At 39.5% G+C, this 23,503-nt stretch overlaps 1 protein-coding gene across 2 annotated transcripts in view; it reads right to left on the bottom strand.

The window, feature by feature from the left end:
* Window positions 1-23,503, bottom strand: part of BUB1B (BUB1 mitotic checkpoint serine/threonine kinase B) — a 65,026-nt gene that overhangs the window by 26,196 nt on the left and 15,327 nt on the right. For both annotated transcript variants that reach the window (XM_045202104.2, XM_024567801.3), the window contains exons 5-9: window positions 14,280-14,476; window positions 10,857-11,026; window positions 9,630-9,844; window positions 9,364-9,455; window positions 746-975 (exon numbers count right to left, since the gene is read on the bottom strand). In XM_045202104.2, the coding sequence (XP_045058039.2) occupies window positions 746-975; window positions 9,364-9,455; window positions 9,630-9,844; window positions 10,857-11,026; window positions 14,280-14,476 (904 nt within the window). The remainder of the gene's footprint in view (window positions 1-745; window positions 976-9,363; window positions 9,456-9,629; window positions 9,845-10,856; window positions 11,027-14,279; window positions 14,477-23,503) is intronic.

Genomic DNA, 23,503 nt, shown 5'->3' with positions numbered 1-23,503 from the left:
TGATATATGTGTAGAAATATTTCTTTCTTTCTTGGTATAGATTATCGTCAAAATATCTACATGGATTAAACTTATTTTTGGACCCTGCCCCACCTCCTTTCCTGTACTATCCTGTCCCTCATCTTCTAATTGCCTTAAGCTCCAAATGCTATACTTCAGTAGTTTTCAGGCCATTCTGTACTACCTCTTGCCCCAAGTACTCCAGGCTCCAGAACAGAACTGCTTCCCATTTTCCCAAAATTCTAAATTTCTCAATTTACAGTGAAACTCCCTTTAAATTAGAAAGATAATGTCTTAAAAAAAAAACAATACAAATAAGTATCATCTAAGTGACTGAAGTGTGACTGGGTATGTTAACCTAAATAAGCCCTGGGAGAAATTCCAGGTAGAGTGTCAAAAGTCAAGTGAAATATTCAGGCAATATGAGGAAAGCACTTAATGGGGAGGCATGGCATGTGCACATATGCATATCAGGGGTCACAGCTGTCTGCCTATTGCATCAGTAAATATGAATTCTTCTCCTTTTTGAACATAGACTTAGTTGTTTAGTTTTTCTACTAAGGGGTCTCCATGGACAGCAGCAATGGGAATTCAGCTTAAATAGAGAGAAAGAAATAGTAGAAACCATAGAAGCATCACATAAACATACAAACAATGGGGCAATTTTCCTCAGACTTAATATATTAACTCAACCTTCCTACAACTAAGTTATTTTGACAAATTTGAACTAGATCAATACTCATACCTTCCCTTTTCTCTTTCAATTTCTTCCGGAAAACTTCAGCCCGGATCTCTTCGAAGGAGAACTCTCCCACTCCTGCATAAATCTTCTCCTTGCAGTACATCATCTTCTCTTTCTTCTCCTCAGATACTTGCTGATGGCTTTGAACTCTTTGCAGGAGATCACCTTCTTCCTTTCCAGGCTTTCTCGTGCTTAGAATATGGTTTATACTGGGTTCAATTTTGCATGGTGTCCTAAAAGAAGCAAAATAATTATTATGCACCATACAGGCCAAGTGAACTGTTTTCTACATGTTTTGGTAACAAACAGTGACAATGTTAGCAACAAGACTATATATGATTGATTAAAAAAACTAAAACAAATAAGGTTGAGAAAAGAGCCTAAAAATAATTTGCATGAATCATTGACAATTATGTTCTAAGTACTATTTTGTTATGATGAGGAAGGAAATTAACCATAAGTTAGGGTCATCAAATAACTTATATTCCTTACAGGAGAAAAATATCATAATACAATTTCTTAATCAAACCCATATGCATTACAGCCCATTTCCCACATTTTAACAGCCAAAAGAATTAGAGTGAGGAATATAGCATTTCGGGAACTGATGGGTTGAAGTTCAATGCTCTCAGCTGAAGAAGAAAGAGAGTGATAATATAGGTCGAAAAGGATGAAGCACAAAGTACTTCAATCAGGATAGGGCAGGTGTTAGATGAATCCTGGCTATGATCAGAGTGACCTTTATACCTCTTATTTTCTTATATACCTTCTTACAACTAAAGATACTCGATCCTTACCCCAGGTCCACTAAATCAGAGCCTTCAATGGTAGGGTCCAAGCATCCGCATGCTTAAAAGGCTTCCTCAACTTGCTTAATCTGATAAAGAACATCTATGAAAACCTACACAAACATCATATTTAATGATAAAAGATGGAATGCTTCCCCAGGTAAGATCAGGAACAATATAAGAATGTCCATTCTTGCTACACATTATACTGGAACTTCTAGCCGATGCAATGAGGCAAGAAAAATAAATAAAAAGGCAACCAGATGGGAAAGGAAAAAAGTAAGTGATCTCTATTTGCAAATGACTTAATCTTATATATAGAAAATCCTAAGAATCCACTTAAAAACTATTAGAACTAATAAGTTCATCAAATGAGTAATATATAAAAATATTATATAGTATTTCATATACCTTCAGTGAACAATCTGAAAAAGACATTAAGGAAATAATTCTATTTATTAACAGCATCAAAAAGAATAAAATAGTTCAGAATAATTTTTTTAAAGGCAAAACTATAAAGACAACATAAAGATTAATGGTTGCTGGGGATTCAGTAGAGGGATGGATAAATAAATAAGGTAGAGAGAATTTTTAGGTCAGTGAAAATATTCTGTATGGTATAGTAACAATGGATGCATGACATTCATTTGGCAAAACCCATAGAAATGTAAAACACATTAGAGTGAACCCTAATGTAAACTATGAACTTTAATTAATAATAATTTATCAATACTGGATTGTTACTTCATAACAAACATACCACACTAATGCAAGATGTTAATAATAGGGACTTTGCCCTGGCTGGTGTGGTGGCTCAGTGGATTGAGTGCTGGCCTGCAAACTAAAAGGTTGTTGGATCAATTGCCAGTCAGGCACATGCCAGGGCAGGCCAGGTCCCTAGATGGGGGCGTGTGCAAGAGCAGCTGATTGATGTATCTCTCATATAATGATGTCTCTCTCCCTTTCTATAAAATCTTCAAAATGCTCTACTGGATAGCAAAATAAATAGTGAGTTTAAAAAAAAATAGGGACAATTGAAAGGGCAGAGGGAGTATATGAGAACTCTCTGTATTTCCTGTACAATTCTTCTGTAAACCTAAAACTGCTCTAAAAAATAAAGTTTACTGATTTTTAGAAAGAGTGCATAACTTGTATCCTGAAATCTATAAAACACCGTTGAAAGAAATGAGAGAAGATATAACTAGGCCCTGGCCAGGTAGCTCAGTTGGTTAGAACATCATCCCTATTTACCAAGATTCTGGGTTGACTCTTGGTCAGGACACGGGCAAGAATCACCCAATGAGCCTTGGCTGGTGTGGCTCAGTGGACTGAGTGCTGGCCTGTGAACTGAAAGGTCACTGGTTCCATTTCCATTCAGGGTATGTGCCTGGGTTGCAGGGCAGGTCCTCAGCTGGGGGAGTGTGAGAGGCAACCAATTGATGTATCTCTCACACACTGATGTCTCTTTCCCTCTCTCTCACTCCCTTCCTCTCTCTCTAAAAGTAAAAAAATAAAACCTTAAAAAAATAAAAAAGAGGCAGCATAGTGTCTAGCATACATTAAAAAAAATGAACCAATAAATACATAAATAGAAAATCAATGTGTCTCTAGCTCTCTTCCTCTCTTTAAAATCAGTAAATTTTTTAAAATTTTAATTAAAAAAAAAAAGAGGAGAACCAAGATGGCGGCGTAGGTAGACACACTGCGCCTCCTCGCACAACCAGAACTGACAGAAAATCAAATAGCAAGGAAGTCCGACACCAAGGAAATACAAAATAAACATTCATCCAGACCAGTAGGAGGGGCGGACATGGGCACCGGGGTGGAGAGGACTCACTTTGCCGTGGCGGGACTGAGACTGGCGGAGTGTGGGACGAACGGGGCAGGCAGTCTGACCACTAGCAGACCCTGCAGACCCACATTCGCGCAGATAAACCGGACAAATGGCGGGGAGTGAAGCAGACTGCGCAACCCAGGGCAGCAGGATAGACTCCCAGCCTCACAGGAGAGGTCGTTGGAGAGACCCACAGGGGCCTAGGACTGTGCTCAAGTCCACCCACTCAGGAACCAGCACCAGAGGGGCCCAGTTTGATTGTGGGTAGCGGAGTGAAAGACTGAAATCCGGTGGAGAGGGGAGCGGGCACCATTGCTCCCTCTCGGCCCCTCCCACACGTACAGCATCACAGCGCAGCCACCAGCATTACCCCTACCCGGGGAACACCAAAGGCTCCGCCCCTTTAAGTAACAGGCACGCCAAGACCAGAAAAAAAAAGGCCCAAATGACAGAACACTTCAAAGCTCCAGAAAAAATACAACTAAGCAACAAAGAGATGGCCAACCTATCGGATGCACAGTTCAAAACACTGGTTATCAAGACGCTCACAGAATTGGTTGAATCTGTTCGAAAAGTAGATGAAAAAATGAAGGCTATGCCAAGAGATACAAAGGAAAACGTACAGGGAACCAATAGTGATGGGAAAGAAACTGGGACTCAAATCAACGGTGTGGACCAGAAGGGAGAAAGAAACATCCAACCAGAAAAGAATGAGGCAACAGGAGTTCAGAAAAATGAGGAGAGGCTTAGGAACCTCCAGGACATCTTGAAACGTTCCAACATCCGAATTATAGGGGTGCCAGAAGGAGAAGAGGAAGAACAAAAACTTGAAAACTTATTTGAACAAATAATGAAGATATTTTCCTTTACCAATCTGGCAAAGGAAATAGACTTCCAGGAAGTCCAGGAAGCTCAGAGAGTCCCAAAGAAGCTGGACCCAAGGAGGAACACACCAAGGCACATCATAATTACATTACCCAAGGTTAAAGAGAAGGAGAGAATCTTAGAAGCAGCAAGAGAAAAGAACACAGTTACCTACAAAGGAGTTCCCATAAGACTGTCAGCTGATTTCTCCAAAGAGACCTTACAGGCAAGAAGGGGCTGGCAAGAAGTATTCAAAGTCATGAAAGGCAAGGACCTACATCCAAGATCACTGCATCCAGCAAAGCTATCATTTAGAATGGAAGGGCAGATAAAGTGCTTCTCAGATAAGGTCAAGTTAAAGGAGTTCATCATCACCAAGCCATTATTATATGAAATGTTAAAGGGACTTATCTAAGAAAAAGAAGATAAAAAATATGAACAGTAAAAATGACAGCAAACTCACAGTTATTAACAACCACACCTAAAACCAAAACAAAAGAAAACTAAGCAAACAACTAGAACAGAAACAGAACTACAGAAATGGAGATCACATGGAGGGTTATCAATAGGGGATTGGGAGGGGGAGAGAGGGGGGAAAGGTCCAGAGAATAAATAGCATAAATGATAGGTGGAAAATAGACAGGGGGAGGGTAAGAATAGTGTAGGAAATGTAGAAGCCAAAGAACTTATAAGTATGACCCATGGACATGAACTATAAGGGGGGGAATGTGGGAGGGAGGGGGTGGGCAGGATGGAGTGGAGTGAGGGGGGTGGGAAATGGGACAACTGTAATAGCATAATCAATAAATATATTAAAAAAAAGAAGATATAACTAGATGGAAAGACAACTCATGCTCATGGATCAGAAGATTTGATATTGATAAGACAGCAATATTTATCAAATAGATCTACAGATTCAACACAATCTGTATCAAAATCCCAGCTGGCTATTTTTCAGACATTGACAAGCTGATGCTAAAATTCATATGGAATTTCAAGGGGGCTACATGGTTAAAACAATCTTTAAAAAGAACAAAGTTGGACTCACACTTCTAGATTTTAAGTTACCATAAATCTACAGTAATCAAGACTGCTTGGTATTGGCATAAGGATAGACATACACATCAATGGAATAGAATTAAGTGTCCAGAAATAAATCCATATATTATGGTCAACTGATTTTCAACAGGATACCAAGTCTATTCAATGGGAAAAGAAGTTTTTTCAACAAATAGTGTTGGAACAACTAGTATCTACATGTGGAAGAATGAGGTTGGACTCCTTCCTTATACCATACGCAAACATTAGCTAAAAATGTATCACAGACATATAAGAGCCAAAACTACAAAACTCTTGTAAGAAAATATAGGAGTAAATTTTTATGACTTTGGGTTAGGCAAAGCCTTCTTAGATACAATACCAAAAGCACAAGAAACAAAAGAAGGGACTTGTATGCAGAATCTATGAACTCAGTCTATGGCCGTATCACTCTGAACGCACCCAATCTCGTGAGAATATATGAACTCTTACAACTCAACAATAAGACAAATAACCCAACTGAAAAACAGACACAGGATTTGGCCCTGGTTGGTATGGCTCAGTTGGTTGGAGCGGTCATCCTGCAAACTGAAAGGATGCAGGTTTGAACCCCAGTCAGGACACATACGACAGGCAAGTGATCAATGTTTCTACCTCACGTTGACGTTTCTCCCTCTCTCTTCCTTCCCTTCCCTTCTCTCTAAAGTCAATAAACATACCCTCTGGTGAGGATAAAAAGAAAAAAAAAGTCACATTGTTAAGAAGAATAGAAAAGAAAAACAGACAAAGGATTTGACTAGGTATTTTTCCAAATAAGATATACAAATGGCCAATAAGCCCATGCAAAGATGCTCAACATCACTAGTGATTAGGAAAATGAAAATCAAAAACCCTAATGGCACTAACAAAACAAAACAAAAACACAATAAGAAGTGTTGGTTAGGATGTGGAGAAATTGGAATCCTCATTGAGGCATTATAGAAATATAAAATGGAGCAGCCTCTTTGGAAAACAGTTCAACAGTTCCTCAAAATGTTAAACATGGAGTTACTATACAACTCTGCAACTCTCTTCTAGCTATACTCTATACCCAAAAGAATCGAAAACATATGTCTACACAAAAATATACACAGAAGCATTATCCATAATAGCCAAAACATAGAAAGAAACAACCCAAATGTCTAAAGGGTGGCTACTCTAGAAAAGTTCAGAACTCGCAAACAGTATAGTGCAAGAAAACTGAAGATATTAGCAGAGGCCAAATCATAAATGGTCTTACAATTTATGTTAAGGAGTTTGGGTTTCATCCCATAGGTTATGGAGAGCTAGCAAGGGACTCTGGTCAGGAAACCACAGGATCAGATTGGCACTGCAGCTGTGTCAGCATAAAGAATGCATGGGCCGAGTAAAGTAGAGGTAGGGAGATTAGTGAGGCTGCAGCAATCCCAGCAAAAAATGACAGAGACACAGAAATCATGAAGAGGAACTGGATCCATGCTACTCTGGAGGTGGCAAGTGTGATTTGGCATATACCTTCTTCTACCCCCTGCCATGGGAGGGGAGGTAAAGCTGTCCACCTCCTACACAAATAACAAACTCTTCATCGTAGTGATACATACTCGGGCCGTGCAACTGCTCCAGGATGGTAATGACCCTGACCCCTATGTGAAGATTTATCTACTTCCTGACTTTCAGAAAACCACCAAGAAGCAAACGAAAGCAGCCCAGGGAACAATCCTACCTACAATGAAATGCATGTGATGGGATCCTCAAGGGCGACCTGCAGCAGTGAGAGCTACAGCTAAATGTTGAGTGAGCAAGTATGCAGGGAATATTCTTGACTAGGTGCACATCTGCCTGTGACAACTGGACCTAGTCCAGGAGAAGACCGGTTGGAACACACTAGAATCTTGAAGTCATGAGACCTCATGAACCCAGCAGAGCCCAGGCCCAGGGCCCCAGTCTGATGGTAGAGCAGGGGAAGAAAACTCTGTTCATGATTTGTCTTTGCCTTTTCCTTGTGAAGGGGCAGGGCCCTTGGCAGTCCTCCCTGCGCTCTGCTATCCCCTCCTTTGCAGACTGAGTTTTAGTTGCTTGTAATGAGCAGCTCCTTAGAGGCTGTGAGGTTACAGCAAAGTTTTAAGTTTACCTTATGTCAAAGGAGCAATGCCTGGTTTGGGGTGTGTGGGATGGGCTGTATAAAGTAGCTTTTGGGGGGAGGGTGAGTGGGTATCTTTATTTTTAAGAAATGAAATAATGTCTGAACTGGTTAGGAAATCTTGTCAGAAGGCAAAAATTAGACTATTTAGACTTTTTGTATGATTAAGGTTCTTATTCCTAGGTGTATGTTTGTTTTTTATTTTTCTCTATATAGGAATTATTTGGGGAGAGGCCCAGTGGGGCCTCACTTGGCCCCCTCATAAGGGCGGATCAGGGAGGGTCAGGGAGAGCTGTGTGTGTCGGACTGAGGCCTATGCTGCCAGGCCTTCCTGATTTTGTCTCCAAAGGAGAGCAATGTGATACCTATGTGTGTAAGGAAGGGCCTTTGTTATAGGGTTCTGCAAAGGACCTGTATTTAGGGACTAGTGTTCTTTTGGGAGGAGCTTTTCCTCTCATCTTCCCCTGCTTTGCTAGGACTTGCCCTGAATATGTCTTCTACCCCTCCATTCTCTCACCCTTCTGGGAGCCATCTGGTCCTTGTGAATACGTTGCATACGGGTGCTCCCTTATAGGTCTCCCCCTTCATTTTTCTCTGTGAGATACAATCCTGCTTCAGCCCTTGATTTTGTTTCACTCAAGGGCACCTGGACCCTAGAATATTATGCTTTATTATTTTAAGAGAGGTAAAATGCAACTGAAACACAAAAAAAGATTTGTGCAGTGTATGGACAAGGTGCTGTGACTGATTGAATGTGTCAAAAGTGGTTTGTGCCATTTCATGCTGGAGATCTCTCACTGGACGATGCTCCACAGTCAGGTAGACCAGATGAAGCCAGTAGTGATCAAATCGAGACATTAATTGAGAACAATGAACGTTATGCCATGCAGAAGATAGCTGACATACTCAAAGTATTCAAATCAATAAAGTTATTGGTGAACATGAAAAATGTGACTTTTATTTTATGGAAAAAATCACGTGGACATTTTGGCCAACACAGTATAATGGTTGCTGCTGCGTGACATCAAAAGATCAGGGGCAAACTCGGGGAAAATACGTGCAACTCCTATTACAGATCTTAGCGGGTTTTCTTGATCTATGAAAAGTCCCTGGGACACATTAAGAAAAACACAAACTAAAGAAAAATGTTACAGAGAGGTCAAATAAGACAGCCATAGAAAAGAGCAGAAATAAAAATAAAGTTGAACATTTTCTATACCATACTTATGCTCACATAATTGTGTCTATAAAGTGATTTGAAAACATTAAGAAAATTAAACATCCTTAAGTGTGTGCTATCAATTTCTTCAGGTAATCCTTTGTAAGGGCTCAGATGATTTTCTTAAGAGTAATCTCACTTGTGTTTAGTTCTTATCAGACAGAAGTTCTGCTTTGAATCGTATCCATTTTTACACTGCCGTACTACCTAGCATGTAGTGCAGGGTTATAGGTTAATTATGAGGAAACTTGCACTGGGAGACAGAATATGGTCTACTATTAGAATTCCACAATGTCATGTACTACACTGAAGCTCAGACTGCCTGATTCTCTAGTCGTCACCTGTCATTCTCTTATAAACAGAAATGCTAAGGACTAGAAAAAAAAGCAAAGGACATCTGGAGGAGCAGGATCAGAGAAAAAATTATCGTAATTTCTAATTCCTGTCAATAACAAAGGTAGAACATCTCACTTAAATCACAGTGATTAACTTTGACTTACAGAAATGTAAATATAAACCAATTAAGTTTACTCCTCAATTAGAATATTACCAAATAGTCTTTTAGCCCTAACATACTCAAAGGAACACAGACACAAAGGAAACACAAAACTTTGGTTACTTTCATACCCCTAAAGAAGAAAATGCCTTTGGGAACTAGGATAAGTGCCTCTACCCACACTTAACGATTCCCACCTCAGAAACTCTGGAAATCAAACTCACATAACAGGCTGTTGTGTAGTCTCTTCCACATAGGGAGTGAAACTGGGAAGCATAGAGGGTAGGGCTGTCACAGAAGCTGTATTGCCACGATGCTGGTGATGAAGAAGAAAACTAAAATTACCATAATTTTACATTCTGACACAACATATGCAGACCCTGCCTAATTATTCAAGAGGAATTTTTTTTTAGGGTGCTAAAAATATTCCTCTTACCCTAAATCTGAAGTTTTTGTTACATTGTCAAATACACTGGATCTGAGTCCTTACCCTGTGTTCCAAAGGCCTGCCTGTGTTCCAAGGGCCTGCTTGCAGCTCGTTTTCTTTGGCCCTGGGCACAGGGGGTGCTGTCCATGGCTGCACTGTAGGCTTAGACGGCTCTGCTATAGAAGCCTCGTCAGCATTTTCATCAAAAATACTAATTCTGGAATTACTTTGCACTGGTTGAGGAAATGGATTTTGGAGTCCTCTGTTCTGGTCTGGAGCTAGGAGAAAAACATTAAAACCATGTAAAATCTTTAATTATCCAACTTAGATGCCAGAGAAGGTTGCTTCTACTACCTGGAATCAAAGAGATTTTAAAAAACAATTAGTTAACTTTTTAGTCCAGTGTGTGTTGTTACTTACACTCTCCCTTTCCCGCTTCTACAATCTTCTATTCATAGATATAAAAAACCCAAATACCACATCTTCCTTCAGTCATCATTCTAACAATGTCCAGTTTTATCAGAGACTAACCTAACCTCAATCTTCATTTTTCAGTTCAAAATTTTCTTTCAATAGAAATCAGCTGAGACGTACAGAACCTAGAGAAAGCAAACTACAATTAGCCCATTTATTGGGGCTGTCCTCTGTTGTAGGGCTGCTTGTTCCAACCAAGCTTCATCGTTAACTGAATGAAATGTTCTTTAGGCCCGTCTACTCCCTTATACTCTAATTCAAGGATCTCCGAGAAACATTCTAAATATTGATAAGTTGATACCAAGGAAGGGATAAGAGATTTTAAAAAAATATTCTTATTTACAAGCCTAACATTATATAAATTTTGTTAATAAAAGCTTATTGCCCTCTGTACCTTTTGCTCAATGTTGTTGTGAACCTAAGATTTCCCTAAAAAATAGTGAAATAAAAATAGCTTACTGTTCATCTTTAGGTGTACAAAGATAGACCAATTTCTAGCCCCAAAAGACCGAAGACTATGTTAGTGCATTCTCTGAGGTTTTGGTAGGTGTAAACTTTACTTTGACAATACATATCACTTTTTTCAACTAACAACACTTAAATAGAAACTCTTCATGCTTCCTATATTAGGTTTTTCTTAATTAAGACACAAAATTGCTGGCATGTTTTGTTTTTTGTGCACACTGTGATCTCAGCTCTCCTTTTTGCTACGTAGTATTCAGAAAACTAGGATAATGTCTACATATACATTATTTCTTTACATAATCTGCCTACCGCTTAAAACTAGGAGATTCTCATAACATTTAACAAACTTACCCTTGAGAGCACCTCCTATACGGTTGATTGGAGCTCTTGCTGTCTTTTTCCCTTTGCTTTTAAGTTCCGCCAGTGTACTTCGTTGTGGTACAGAGGATCCAAAAACTTCCTCCTCTTCTTCCTTCTCAAGTGCCAACAGAGTTTGCCGAGTCACTCGAGCTTGGAATTGTCTAAAGGAAAAGAATGAGCAATTAACTTTTGGTGAGATAAACACTACTTACCAAACACTACTACTTAGATTCAAATTTCTAATTTGTTAAAACAAGAGAGAAGGGTAGGATGAAGGAAGAAATAAATAGAAATAACCCAAATACAGTGTTTATTTTCTCAGGCATAAAGAAGCCACCCTGGGATGAGAGGTTTGGGCTAGAATGCTTAAGCTCCCCCTTTAAACGTCTAAATGCGACCGATCGAAAATACTCTGGAGATCGCCATTAGGTTGGTCTGAGGGTAAGATCAGGGTGACTAAAATTACAGAATTTATTAATGTCAGAGTTTTATTATAAAACTTTTTAAACTTATAATATAGGTGATAAAGGCAAATAAGCACCCAAATACCCTTCATGTAGACTATCAGTTGCTAACTTCTTGTCGCATTATTTTATCACTGTCTTTATGTGTCTCTCTCTCCATAGAGCGCCCCCACAACTCACCCTTCTTCTGGAATCATGTGAAATAAAGGTGCATCCAGCATTAACATTGCACTTTTGAAAAACTGGCAGAAGTTTTTAGAAGACTAAACTTGTGCTGCTGCCAGAGTTTTAAGTATTAACAAAGGGTAAAACCAAACAAAAACAAAAAATAAAATGCAAGTGCTAGCTAACATGGAGTAAGCCCAAGATAGCACTCCCTCCCTGATTAGAATTAAAATCTCTAGAGATAACATAAAAAAGCAACTCTGAAAAGTAAACAAAAGCAAGTGGACTGTGGAGACGAGTCAAACTTGAAGGAACAACCCACATAGGTTGTTTCCTCTTTTTTTCCCTTCTATTTTTTCCCCTTCTTCTATTTTTTTCTTGTGGTTTTTTGTGGGTTTTTCTGTTTTTGTTTTTGATCCTCACCCGAGGACATTTTTTTCATTGGTTTTAGAGAGAGAGGAAGGGAGAGAGAAGCATCGATTGATTGCCTCTTGAACGTACCAGGACTGGGGAATCAAACCCTCATCCTAGGTATGTTCCCAGACCAGGAATTGAACCTGCAACCTTTCAGTTACAGGATGGATGCTCCAACCAACTGAGCCACACCAGCTAGGGATCGCTTGTGGTTTTGAATTGTTGCAATGGTGGTGTGGAAAGCTAAAACTCCTAGAGAAATCTCATCTTTCTCGCCAAAGGCCTGGGAAAGGGGGACCCTGAGGGACAATGGGTATAGGACAAATATGGGAGAGGGTCAGCTAAAGAAGAGGACCTCCTAATTCTGTATCTGAACTGGCACAAACCCTGGACTCACTCCTCAGTTATGTACTCACAGGGCAGAACCAAGGCAGCACAAAAAAGGCCATGAGAACTGAGCTATAACATAAACCACTGCCCAAGTCCCAAAATATCCCCTGAGCAACACACACAGCACAAACCCAAAGGTCTTGAAAACTGAACTGACACAAAGCACTACCCACATAAAATGAGAAAGGACTTGTCACATATGAATGTTGGTTACCTGCGGAAATAAAATCATCAACATTCTCCACAGAATATCAACCAACAGGACCCAGAGTATAATAATACGTTATCAGCATAAATGTCCAGGATATAATCCAAAATTACTGACATACGAAGAACCAGGAGAATGTGACTAATTCTCAAAGAAAAAGATAACCAGGAGACACCAACAGCAAGACGACCCAGGTATGAAAGTTTTCAGAGATTTTACAGCAGCTATTATAACTATGCTCCATGAGCTAAAGGTAGAAACATTTGAAATAAATAGAAATATAAAAGTTCTTAGCAGAGATTCAGAATACATAAAAAGAATCAAATGGAAACTTTAGACCTGAAAAACACATTATCTAAAATAAAACATTTACTGGATGGACTCAGTTTCAAAATGAAGAGGGCTGGTGAAAAAGTAAACAAACCTGAAGACAAATCAGTAACAACTGGCCATTCTGAAGAACAGAAAGAAGATTTAAATTTTTTTAAAACAGGAACTGAGGTTCAGGGACCTGTAGGGCAATATCAAAAGATCTAACGTATGTGTAACTGAAGTCCCAGAAGAAGAAAGAGATAGAGGTGCAGAAGAATATTTTTAAATCACGGCTGAAAACTTTTCAAATTTTGTGATCGGTATACATTTATTAATTCAAAAAGCCCATTAAACTCCAAATTGATTAAATGCAAAGTTAATCACATCTAGACACAACACAATCAAACTGCTAAAAACCAATGTTAAAGGAAAAAATCTTAAATAAACCCATACAAAAATGAAGACATTAGAGTCAAAGGAATTAGAAGAGATGAAAAGAACAAAGTCAGAGAATTCATATTACCTGATTTCCAGACTTACTATAAAGCTACAGTAACCTAGATAACGTGGTATACACAGATCAATAGAACAAAATAGAATAAAAGAAATACACCTATACAAAAATGATCAAACTGAAACTGATTTCTGACAAACCTGCAAAGGCAATTTAATGGAGGAAGTCTTTTCAACAAGTGGCATTGGAACAAATAGAGGCTCATCTACAAAAAAAGAACCTTGGCTCAAACCCTCTACAACAATTAACCCAAAATGGATCACAGATCTAAATGTACAAAGTGAAATGATAAAACTTCAAGATGAGAACAATGGAGAAAATCTTTGTGACCCTTGCTGAGACAAAATTCTCAGATATACCAAAATCATCCATAAGAAATACTTGATGTTAGACTTCTTCAGATTAAAAACTTTTATTCCATAAAAGATACTGTTAAAAAAGTGAATAGACCAGACTTAAGCTGAGGGAAGTTTACAAATCACTTATTTGACAAAAGACCTGTATCAGAATCCATAAAGAAAACCTACACCTCAATTGCATGATGCTAAATGAAAAAAGCCAGACTCAAAAGGCTACATATTGTATCATTCGATTTATAACATTATGGGAAAGGCAAAACTATGGGGCTAGAGAATAGATGAGCTGATGCCAGAGGTTGGGAGTGAGAGTAGGTGTTGACCACAAAGGGGACGGCATTCTAGAATTCTACGGAATGATGGAACTAGTCTCTATCATGATCATCGTAATTGTTCATGTCTCTCTTCATTTGTGAAAACTTGTAAACTGTACACCATAGAATGAATTTTACTGTGTTAAGAAGTTAGATATGCCTTTTAAAAAATTGAGTAAACCTGCCAATCCATGGAGAGCACTTTATTAGATATAAAACAACCATTTATAGCCACTAGTTTTAAAGAGTTTAATCAAGCTCCAGAGAAGCAGCTTACCGGTGCTGGGACTGCAGTCTTTCCAGTGGTTCGGCCTTCTGTTGAATCCCTTCCTGAAACATCATATCTGCTTTCTTATAGTTTTCCCTGGCTTCATATTCTTCAGCCCATGAAATATAGAACTGAGCAAGTGAAATGCCAATCCCTTGGTTGTGTAAATAACTGTACATATCCAAAGGCTCATTACATAAATGCCCCTGTAACAAATTAAAAGCACTGACAGTTAACCAATTCTATTTACTTACTGTCTATTGTGTGCACATCACTGGTGATATACTATCCGTAGTTTCCACATTGAAAAATACATGTATCTATTATTAATAAAATGTTGTAAGGACTACACTGAGAGGACCTAAGAAACAGACCAAAATAAGAGAGTAATTTGTGAGAAAAAGGGATGGGGAGGAAAGACTTCAAGAAAGTATGATATTTACATGTGGCCCTGAAGGAGGAATAGACTTAATAAGATAGAGAATGGGAAAGCAAGGGCACTTAGACAAAGAGAATAGTTTGCTGGGGTATAGGGAAGATAGGAATTTGGGAAAAAAGGTGTGACGGGTCTTGAATGTTAAGGTAATACATTTTGAATTTACCTGCTAGTCAATGTATGTGTGATGAGGTGAGAGAGCTATAAGCAGCAACAGCAACAACAACAACAACAACAACAACAACAAAAGACATAGTCAAATCTGTATTTTAGAAGGGACCTTTACGACAAGATACAATGTAGATAATTCTAGTAGCTAGAAAAGGTTGGGGAGAATGCAGGTGGAAATCACTAAAATTCCACACCATTAACAGTTTGGTGTGCTTTCTTTCGTCTTATACAGGATAAGATGATTTTTATAATTTTATAAAATTTTAATGATAAAAATTATTTATATTCCAATTAAGTGTATTACTCATTTTTCCATGCTGCTGCTTACTCTTCACTATTATTTTTAAATAGATCAATGTTCCATGTGTAGATCTTACATCAATTAACTATTCACCTATTTTGGGATATTCACATTTTGCATTACCCCCTTAAGAAAAATTCCTTAATTCCTTAAAAAGTCCATAGTAGGACTATGTTAAAAAGTTAAAAATTGGCCCTGGCTGGTGTAGCTCAGTGGATTGAGCACAGGCTACAAACCAAAGGGTCACTGGTTTGATTCCCAGTCAGGGCACATGCCTGGGTTGCTGGCCAGGTCCCCAGTGGGGGCCACATAGAGGCAACCACACATTGATATTTCTCTCTCTTTCTCCCTCCCTTCCCCTCTCTAAAAAAATATAAATAAAATGTTTTAAAAATAAATAAAAAATAAATTTTAAAAAGGTTAAAAATTGCTTTTTAAAAGTTATGCAAATTTAAAATGCTAGTAATAATTCCCGAATAATAATTCACAGAAAATACTTAATTTTAAAACTCCTTAATTTCATATAAAAATGGCATTTCAGTATTCTAATTAGTTCTTTTCCTGACAGGTAGGCTAACATTTTCTCCTGTTTATTTATTAGATGTATTTTCTCTCATAACGACCTTTTCCTAATTGTCTTGCCTAAGGTAAGTCCTCCCTGTATGTACACCCACACAACTCAATACTTTCCCTCTTTCTTTTTTGTTACAATTAATTGCTTAACATCTGTCTTCCCCAACAAAGTAAGCTCTGCAAATGCAGAAAACATTGCAATTTACTATATCCCAGTCCCTAGCCAGGGTCTGAAAGAAAAAGTTTGAATAAATGAAGTGCTCCATTTGTATCTCTGACAAAAACAGTTAGTATTTTATAGTTTAATTTTGCAGTAACTCAGTAAATGGTTGTTTTCTGCTTACCCGTATTAGTGATGTTTTCCAATATGCAAGAGTATTTCAAGAAAAGTTACAACTCTGTTATCAGTATAAGATCCAGTCCTAACGTTAATTTCACTTTAACAACTTTGTGATAGCTCTAGTGCAGAATGGAAAAGCCGATAAAGGCTGGCTGTTAAAGGTTGGCTGTCCTACGGTTATTCCAGAGTGCTAAATGAGATCACTTCAGAAAACATAAATAAAGGGACAAGATGGTCAGAGTAATAGGTCCAAAAGTTAAGCAAGTCTTTTTGGTAACCCCTAAAAAGCCAAGCTAAAACAATATTACCTTTTTAACTAAAAATACTGGATATTTCTAGGAACAAACATTTCCTTAGCTAGACTGTAATTATCCCTTATAAAAATAACTGACTGGAGACATCTTTGTGCAAATGAAAACAGTGAGAAAACCATTTGTTACTCCTCCTGACTATCTTATTTTTAAAAAATAGCAAAATAGTTTAATATGCACCTTGTTACCCATGTACAAAGTTAAGATTATGAGGTAGAGGACTTCCGGCCAAGATGGAGGAGTAGGTAGACATGCTTTACTTCTTCACACAACCAAAAGAAGGATAATGACCAATTTAAAAACAAAAAAGCAGAACTGCCAAAAAATCAAATTGTATGGAAGTCTGACAACCAAGGAACTAAAGAAGAAACATTCATCCAGACTGGTAGGAGGGGCGGAGATGGGAAGCCAGGGCAGAGAGGACTTGCAACAAGGTGGAGTGGCTGGCTGACTGGGGCAGGCAAGGCGGTGGCTAACAGAGTGGGCGGTCCCACATTCGTGTGCGGATAAACCAGGAGGAACAACTGGGGAGCAAGACAGACAACACAACCCAGGGTTCCAGAGCAGGGAATTAAAGCCTCAAAACCTCTGGCTATAAAAATCTATGGGGGTTGTGGTGGCAGGAGAAACTCCCAGTCTCACAGGAGAGTTGGCTAGAGAGACCCACAGATCCTAGAATGTACACAAACTCACCCACCCGGGAATCAGCATCTGAAGGAGTTCAATCTGCTTGTGGGAATCCAGGAAAGTGATGTAAACTGGGGTGAGAGCCAAGCAAGCAGCATTGTTCCTTTTCTGACCCCTCCCCCCACATACAGTGCCACAACTCAATGAAGTGGGTTGCCCAGCCTTATCAAATATCTAAGACTCCTCCCCTTACAATGTAACAGGTGAGCCAAAACAAAGAAATATGGCCCAAATAAAATAATAGATCAAAACTCCAGAAAAAGAACTTAGCAACGAGGAGATAGCCAACCTATCAGATGCAAAGTTCAAAACACTGGTAATCAGGATGCTCACAGAAATAACTGAGTAAGGTTGCAAAATAGAGGAAGAAGTGAAGGCTACACAAACTGAAATAAAGAAAAATATACAGGGAACCAGTAGTGAAGGGAAGGAAACTGGGACTCGAATCAACGATTTGGAACAAAAGGAAGAAATAAACATCCAACTGGAACAGAATGAAGAAATAAGAATTTGAAAATATGAGTAGAGGCTGGGTCAATTTTGGGGACAACTTTAAACATTCCAACATCTGAATCATAGGGGTGCCAGAAGGAGAAGAGGAAGAGTAAGAAATTGAAAACTTATTTGAAAATGTAATGAAGGAAAACTTCCCCAGTCTGGCCAAGGAACTAAACATAGAAATCCAGGAAGCCAGTGAGTCCCAAAGAAGTTGGATCCAAGAAGAAACACACCAAGACATGTCATAATTAAATTATCCAAGATTAAAGGTAAGGAGAGAATCTTAAAAGCAGCAAGAGAAAAGGAGACACTTATCTACAAAGAGTTCCCATAAGACTGTCAGCTGATTTCTCAAAAGAAACCTTACAGGCAAGAAGGGGCAGGAAAGAAGTATTCAAAGTCTTGAAAGGCAAGGACCTCCATCCAAGATTACTTTTTCCAGCAAAGCTATCATTTAGAATGGAAAGGCAGATAAAGTGCTTCCCAGAGAAGGTCAAGTTAAAGGAGTTCATCATCACCAAGACATTATTGTGTGAAATGTTAAAGGGACTTATCTAAGAAAAGGAAGATCAAAAATATGAACAATAAAATGACAACAAACTCACAACTATCAACAACTGAACCTAAAAAACAAAAACTAAGCAAATAACTAGAACAAGAACAGAATTGATGGGGGACTTAGTTTAAACAATAGCTAATAAGCTTAGTAATCAATGCATGGAAAAGCTATTGTTCCAGAACTGAAGGTATGACCCACCCTGACTCCAGGAGACCATAAGCAGTCCCACCTTTGTGCCTCAGGAGGACCGCAAGCAACCTAGGTGGTGTCTGAGCCCTAGTCTTCAGAGTGAGATGACCACCACCCAGGGCAAGAATGCTGCAGTTTTTTAATACAATTAACCTTTCCCTGAATTCCAAACCCCTTACCTACACTTTGTTCTCCTTATAAAAAGCCATTTCAAAATGGAATTTAAGAAGGTCTGTTAGAGTACAAACCCACTGTCTTCTCAGATCACAGATCATCTGAATAAAGCACCCATTACGATTTAATCCCTGTCTCTGCTCATTGGGTCTGGTAGGTGACTGGCAGTATGAACACCAGCTTTTCCTGTTTCAAAAATCACAGAAATGGAGATCCCATGGAGGGTTATCAGTGGGAAGAGGAAGAGGGAGAATGGGGGGAAAAGGTACAGAGAATAAGAAGCATAACTGGTAGGCACAAAATAGACAGGGGGAGGGTAAGAGTAATATAGGAAGTGGAGAAGCAAAAAAACTTAAATGTACAACCCATGGACATGAACTAAGGCGGGGTAATGCTGAAGGAAGGGAGGGGGGTTCAGGGCGGAGGGGGATATAGAAGAGAAAAAAATGGTACAACTGTATTAGCAGAATCAATACAATATATTTTAAGAAAAAAAAAGTTAACATTATTGCTGATCATTTAGAGCTGATGGTTTGAATTTGAGGGTTGTCTAGATGAGTGCTTCTCAGATTACCTCAGGGGCCGGTTTTGGGGTGTGTGTGTGTTGTATAAAAATTTCCACTCTACTGTGGACTGATATTTAAAAAAAATACAATAGAAACAGCCCTGGCTGGTGTGGCTCAGTGGACTGGGCACCTGACTGTGAATTAAAGGGTCGCCAGCTCGATTCCCAGTTAGAGTACATGTCTGGGTTGTGGGCCAGGTCTCCAGTAGGGGGTGCTCAAGAAGCAACCACATATTGATGTTTTTCTCCCTCTATTTCTCCCTCCCATCCCCTCTCTAAAAATAAATAAATAAAATCATAAAAAAATACAATACAATAGAAACAGAAGTTACTAGATAAATGATAATGCAGTTGGATGTTGTGACAATGTCAAATGGTTAACAAGATTTCTAAGTCATTATTCTAAATTTGTATACTTATCTCCAACAATCTGCAGACCTTTCTTTCAGTAACACTAGTCTAGATTGACTTTTTACTTGACAAAAATGTCATTGCTTTTCAGTAGCAATGCCAAGTTAACATAAATGAACAGAAAAATTATTCCAATTAACTGTTTCTCTTAATAGTGCCAATAAAATATAACCATAGAATCCCGGGATTAAGTCGTTTTAGATGTTTGCCTAGTCTACCTTTTGATAAATCGCACAGGTACACATGGTACTCGCCTCCTCCAACAACCACATGAAAATTACAACTAACTACAGAACAACCATCATTCAGAACCACCTGAAATCTGGCTGAATGGAAGTCTTACAACTAGGGAATTAGAGAGGAAGCCACATGGAGACTAGGAGAAGGGCCAAAGACATGAATTGGCTGGTCCCACACCCATGTGTGGAAGATAAAAATTGGGAGGGAGAATGACATCAGAGGACAGGCAGTGCGAGAGATCCTTTTGGTCTCTCCTCTTGAAGTTTCAACAATTTGAACAGCTATAACTCAAGAAGGAGTAGCTGTTTAATGCACAAATACACCTGAAAGACCCACACATTGAAACTTTGCAAGGTGGGCTAGTGGAGCAAAACGGAGAAGAGAAAAGGAGGAGAAACTGGTAGGACCCAGGGATGCAGCTTGGCAGCGGTAGGGCTCTGCTCAGAGAAGGGAGGAAGCTGGTTGTAGCTGACACGCCCTTCAGCTGGGAGGGGCAAAAAGACTCGGTGGGCACTACCACAGGAGTGCACAGTAAGAGCTGCAGCTGAGCTGACAGACCTGGGATAGGACACAGCACGGGAGTGTGGCTGTGGTTATTGGGTGGTCAGCAATTCAGACAGAGAAACAAAGCCACAGAGCCTGGCCACCTCACCTTAACTTCCCAGGGCTTGACTCCCTTTGCCCTTGGTGTTGGGTTGTAGAACACATTATTTGCAAACCTGACAACTAGTACTACAGCATCACCTTGTCCCCTAAACAAAGGGTATATGTACTCTCTAACCAATCCCAGAGTCCAGTCGCAGGAGGAACAAAACAGCAAAGAAGCTGGCAGGTTCTCCCAGCCCTCCCAAACTCCACGTATTGCAGCTACACCGACCGCAGCATCTGGCTCTGATGGAGAGCACTGGGGTTTCACAGAGCTAAAAACAAAAACAACACAAAACAAACAAACAAGAAGCCCTTGTGATTCAGCACCACCTACTGAAAAAGAATGGAAAGACCTCTTCATATTAATCTGCTAGAGACATGACACTCTCATATCGACGCCTAGACAGAGAAGGAATCCATCAAATATGAATAACCAAGGTAGACAACTATCATGAATACCCACGGTATAGAGGAAGCTTGGAAAGAAAATGAAAAATCTTCAGAAAAACAATGTAAAGACATGGAAATATGTGACATAAATGACAGACAATTCAAGACTGCAGTTCTTGCCCTGGCTGATGTGGCTCAGTAGATTGAGTGCCAGCCTGTGAACAGAAAGGTCACTGGTTCAATTCCCAGTCAGGGCACACGCCTGGGGTGCAGGCCAGGTTCCCACTTGGGGACGTGCGAGAGGCAACCAATAATTGTATCTCTTGCACACTAATGTTTCTCTCCCTTTCTTCCTCTCTTCCCCTCTCTCTAAAGGTGAATTAGAAAAACAAAAGACTGCAGTTCTGGAAATACTCAACAAGATGTGAGAAAATACAGATGCAATTTAGCAAGCTCAAAAAATAACAAACAACATAAGTCCTTCAAAGAGATTGAAACCTGAATAAAGAACAAAACAGAAATTCTGGCGAAGAACAACTCAATCAAAGAGACCAAGAATGAACTAGCAACACAGGAAATAGAGCAAACCAAACAGAGGAAAAGATCAGTGATTATCAAAGAAAAAAATCCAGAAATGGATTATCAAAGAAAAAAATCCAGAAATGACACAGAGGGAAAAAGAGAGAAACTTGAACATTAAAAAAATGTCAAAGAACACTACAAGAACTATCTGACTCCATCAGAAAGAACAATATAAGAATGACAGGCATACCAGTAAGAAGAAAGGGAGAATGGAAAAAAAAAGAGCATATTCAAACAAATAGTTGACGAGAACTTTCCCAACTTATGGAAAGAGCTAGATAGATCCTTGAATCCAAAAAGCAAACCGAACACCTACTTACCTCAATCTAAAGAGGGCTTCTCCAAAGCACATTGTATTAAAACTGTCAAAAAAGAATGACAAAGAAAGAATTCTCAGGGTAGCCAGGGAAGAGAAAGTAACCTATAAAGGAAAGCCCATTATCATCTTCTCAGCAGGAACTCTATAATCCAGAAGAGAGTGGAAACAAATACTCAAACTACTGCCCTGGCCAGGTGGCTCAGTTGGTTGGAGCGTCGACCTATACACCCAAAGGTTGTGGGTTCAATTCCCAGTCAGAGAACATACCTCATACCTAGGTTGCAGGTTCTATCCCCAGGGTATGCACAGGAGACATCAATGTTTCTCTCTCCTTCTTTCTCCCTTCCTCTCACTCTAAAATCAATTAAAACAAAACAAAACAAAACAAAACATAGCCTCGGGTGAGGGTTAAAAAGAAAAAAGGAATTCAAACTACTGAAAGAGAGAGAAATGATCAGCCAAGAGTAATATATCCAGCAGAATTATCCTTTAAAGATGAAGGAGAAATGAACACTCTTCCAGACATACAGCAGCTGAAGAAATTTATCAAGGGGTTATTCTATCTGAAACAAAGAACAAAAGGTCACAAATCTACAAGTAAGATCAGCAACAAACTTACAGCATAATTTGTGACAACAAAACATAAAAGGGGAGGGAGAAAAGGTCTAAATTTGCAAAGAAGAATCGAAGTCAAATGCATTCAAAAGAAAAAGGACTACTCTATATATGAAACTTTCTTTTTCATAAATCTAATGGTAACCACACCAAAAAACAAAACAAAACAAAACGGAGACACACAGTGCAGAAAAAGAGGAAACAAGTATGGAATAGCACCAAACAAAAACAACAGACAGAAAAACAAAGGAAAAGAACCAGTGGAAGTCTCCTGGTATGCACCCGACAGGGGATTGATGTTTCTCTCTTGTACTGATGTTCCTCCCTCGGCCTCCCTTCCCCTCTCTCTAAAATCAATAAGCATGTCCTCTGGTGAAGATTAAAAAAAATCACCATACATTGAAGCTGAGGGAGACGAAGAGTTTCTGGAGTCCCAGGTAGTTCCTCTTAAAGTGCCCATGCACAGACTTAACTCAGACTCACTCCCTCTAAGCTCCAGCACTGAAGCAGCAGCTTGAAAGTCACTAAAAACATACAGGGAGGAACTGAATTGCATGGCATCAAGGCAAGAGCTGGGGGTGCAGCTTGCTCCCAGACAGAAATGCTGCCAGAGGCCATTGTTCCTTTGATAAGCCCATCCCACACAGAACAGGCAGGCAGGCACCATATCTGAGTCTCCATCAGCCTGGCTCACCCTGTTTGCTCTACCCTGGTGATTCTGAGACACTACCTCACCCAAATTTTGGGCCCACTTAAGCTGTTTCCAGTAGCTTTTCCGTAAGATTTGTCTGTGTTGACTCATACCTCAGATTTTCCTAAAAGCCCTCAAACAAGCAGCATCTGGCCTCAGCGTGCCCTATACTTCTTGCTAAGTGGCCTCAGGCCCAGCACTAGCAGCAGGCCACCTAGGGTTTATAGCTTGGACTCACCTGGGCACCTCTAAGGCCAGCACAAGTAGTATCATCTGCAGATGGCTTTGAGGCTACCACGGGAGACCCCAGGCAGAACATAGGTGGCAACTGACCTTGGCCTGCACCTCCCAGAAGGCCCCAAGGCCAGCACACCCAGTGGACACCTTCAGACAATGTCAAAGTACAACCACCCAAATACCTCCACAACCAACACACTCAAGGAAAGACTCAGTGGGCACCAGCTATGCTGAAGTAAGTCCTGCTCTGTGGGATGGGCCTCTAGCTAATCCTCTGCATTGGTTAGAGGTCAACA

Source organism: Desmodus rotundus, chromosome 7 (genome assembly GCF_022682495.2).
Source record: "Desmodus rotundus isolate HL8 chromosome 7, HLdesRot8A.1, whole genome shotgun sequence".
NCBI lineage: Eukaryota > Metazoa > Chordata > Mammalia > Chiroptera > Phyllostomidae > Desmodus > Desmodus rotundus.
This window is presented reverse-complemented; position numbering and strand designations above follow the sequence as displayed.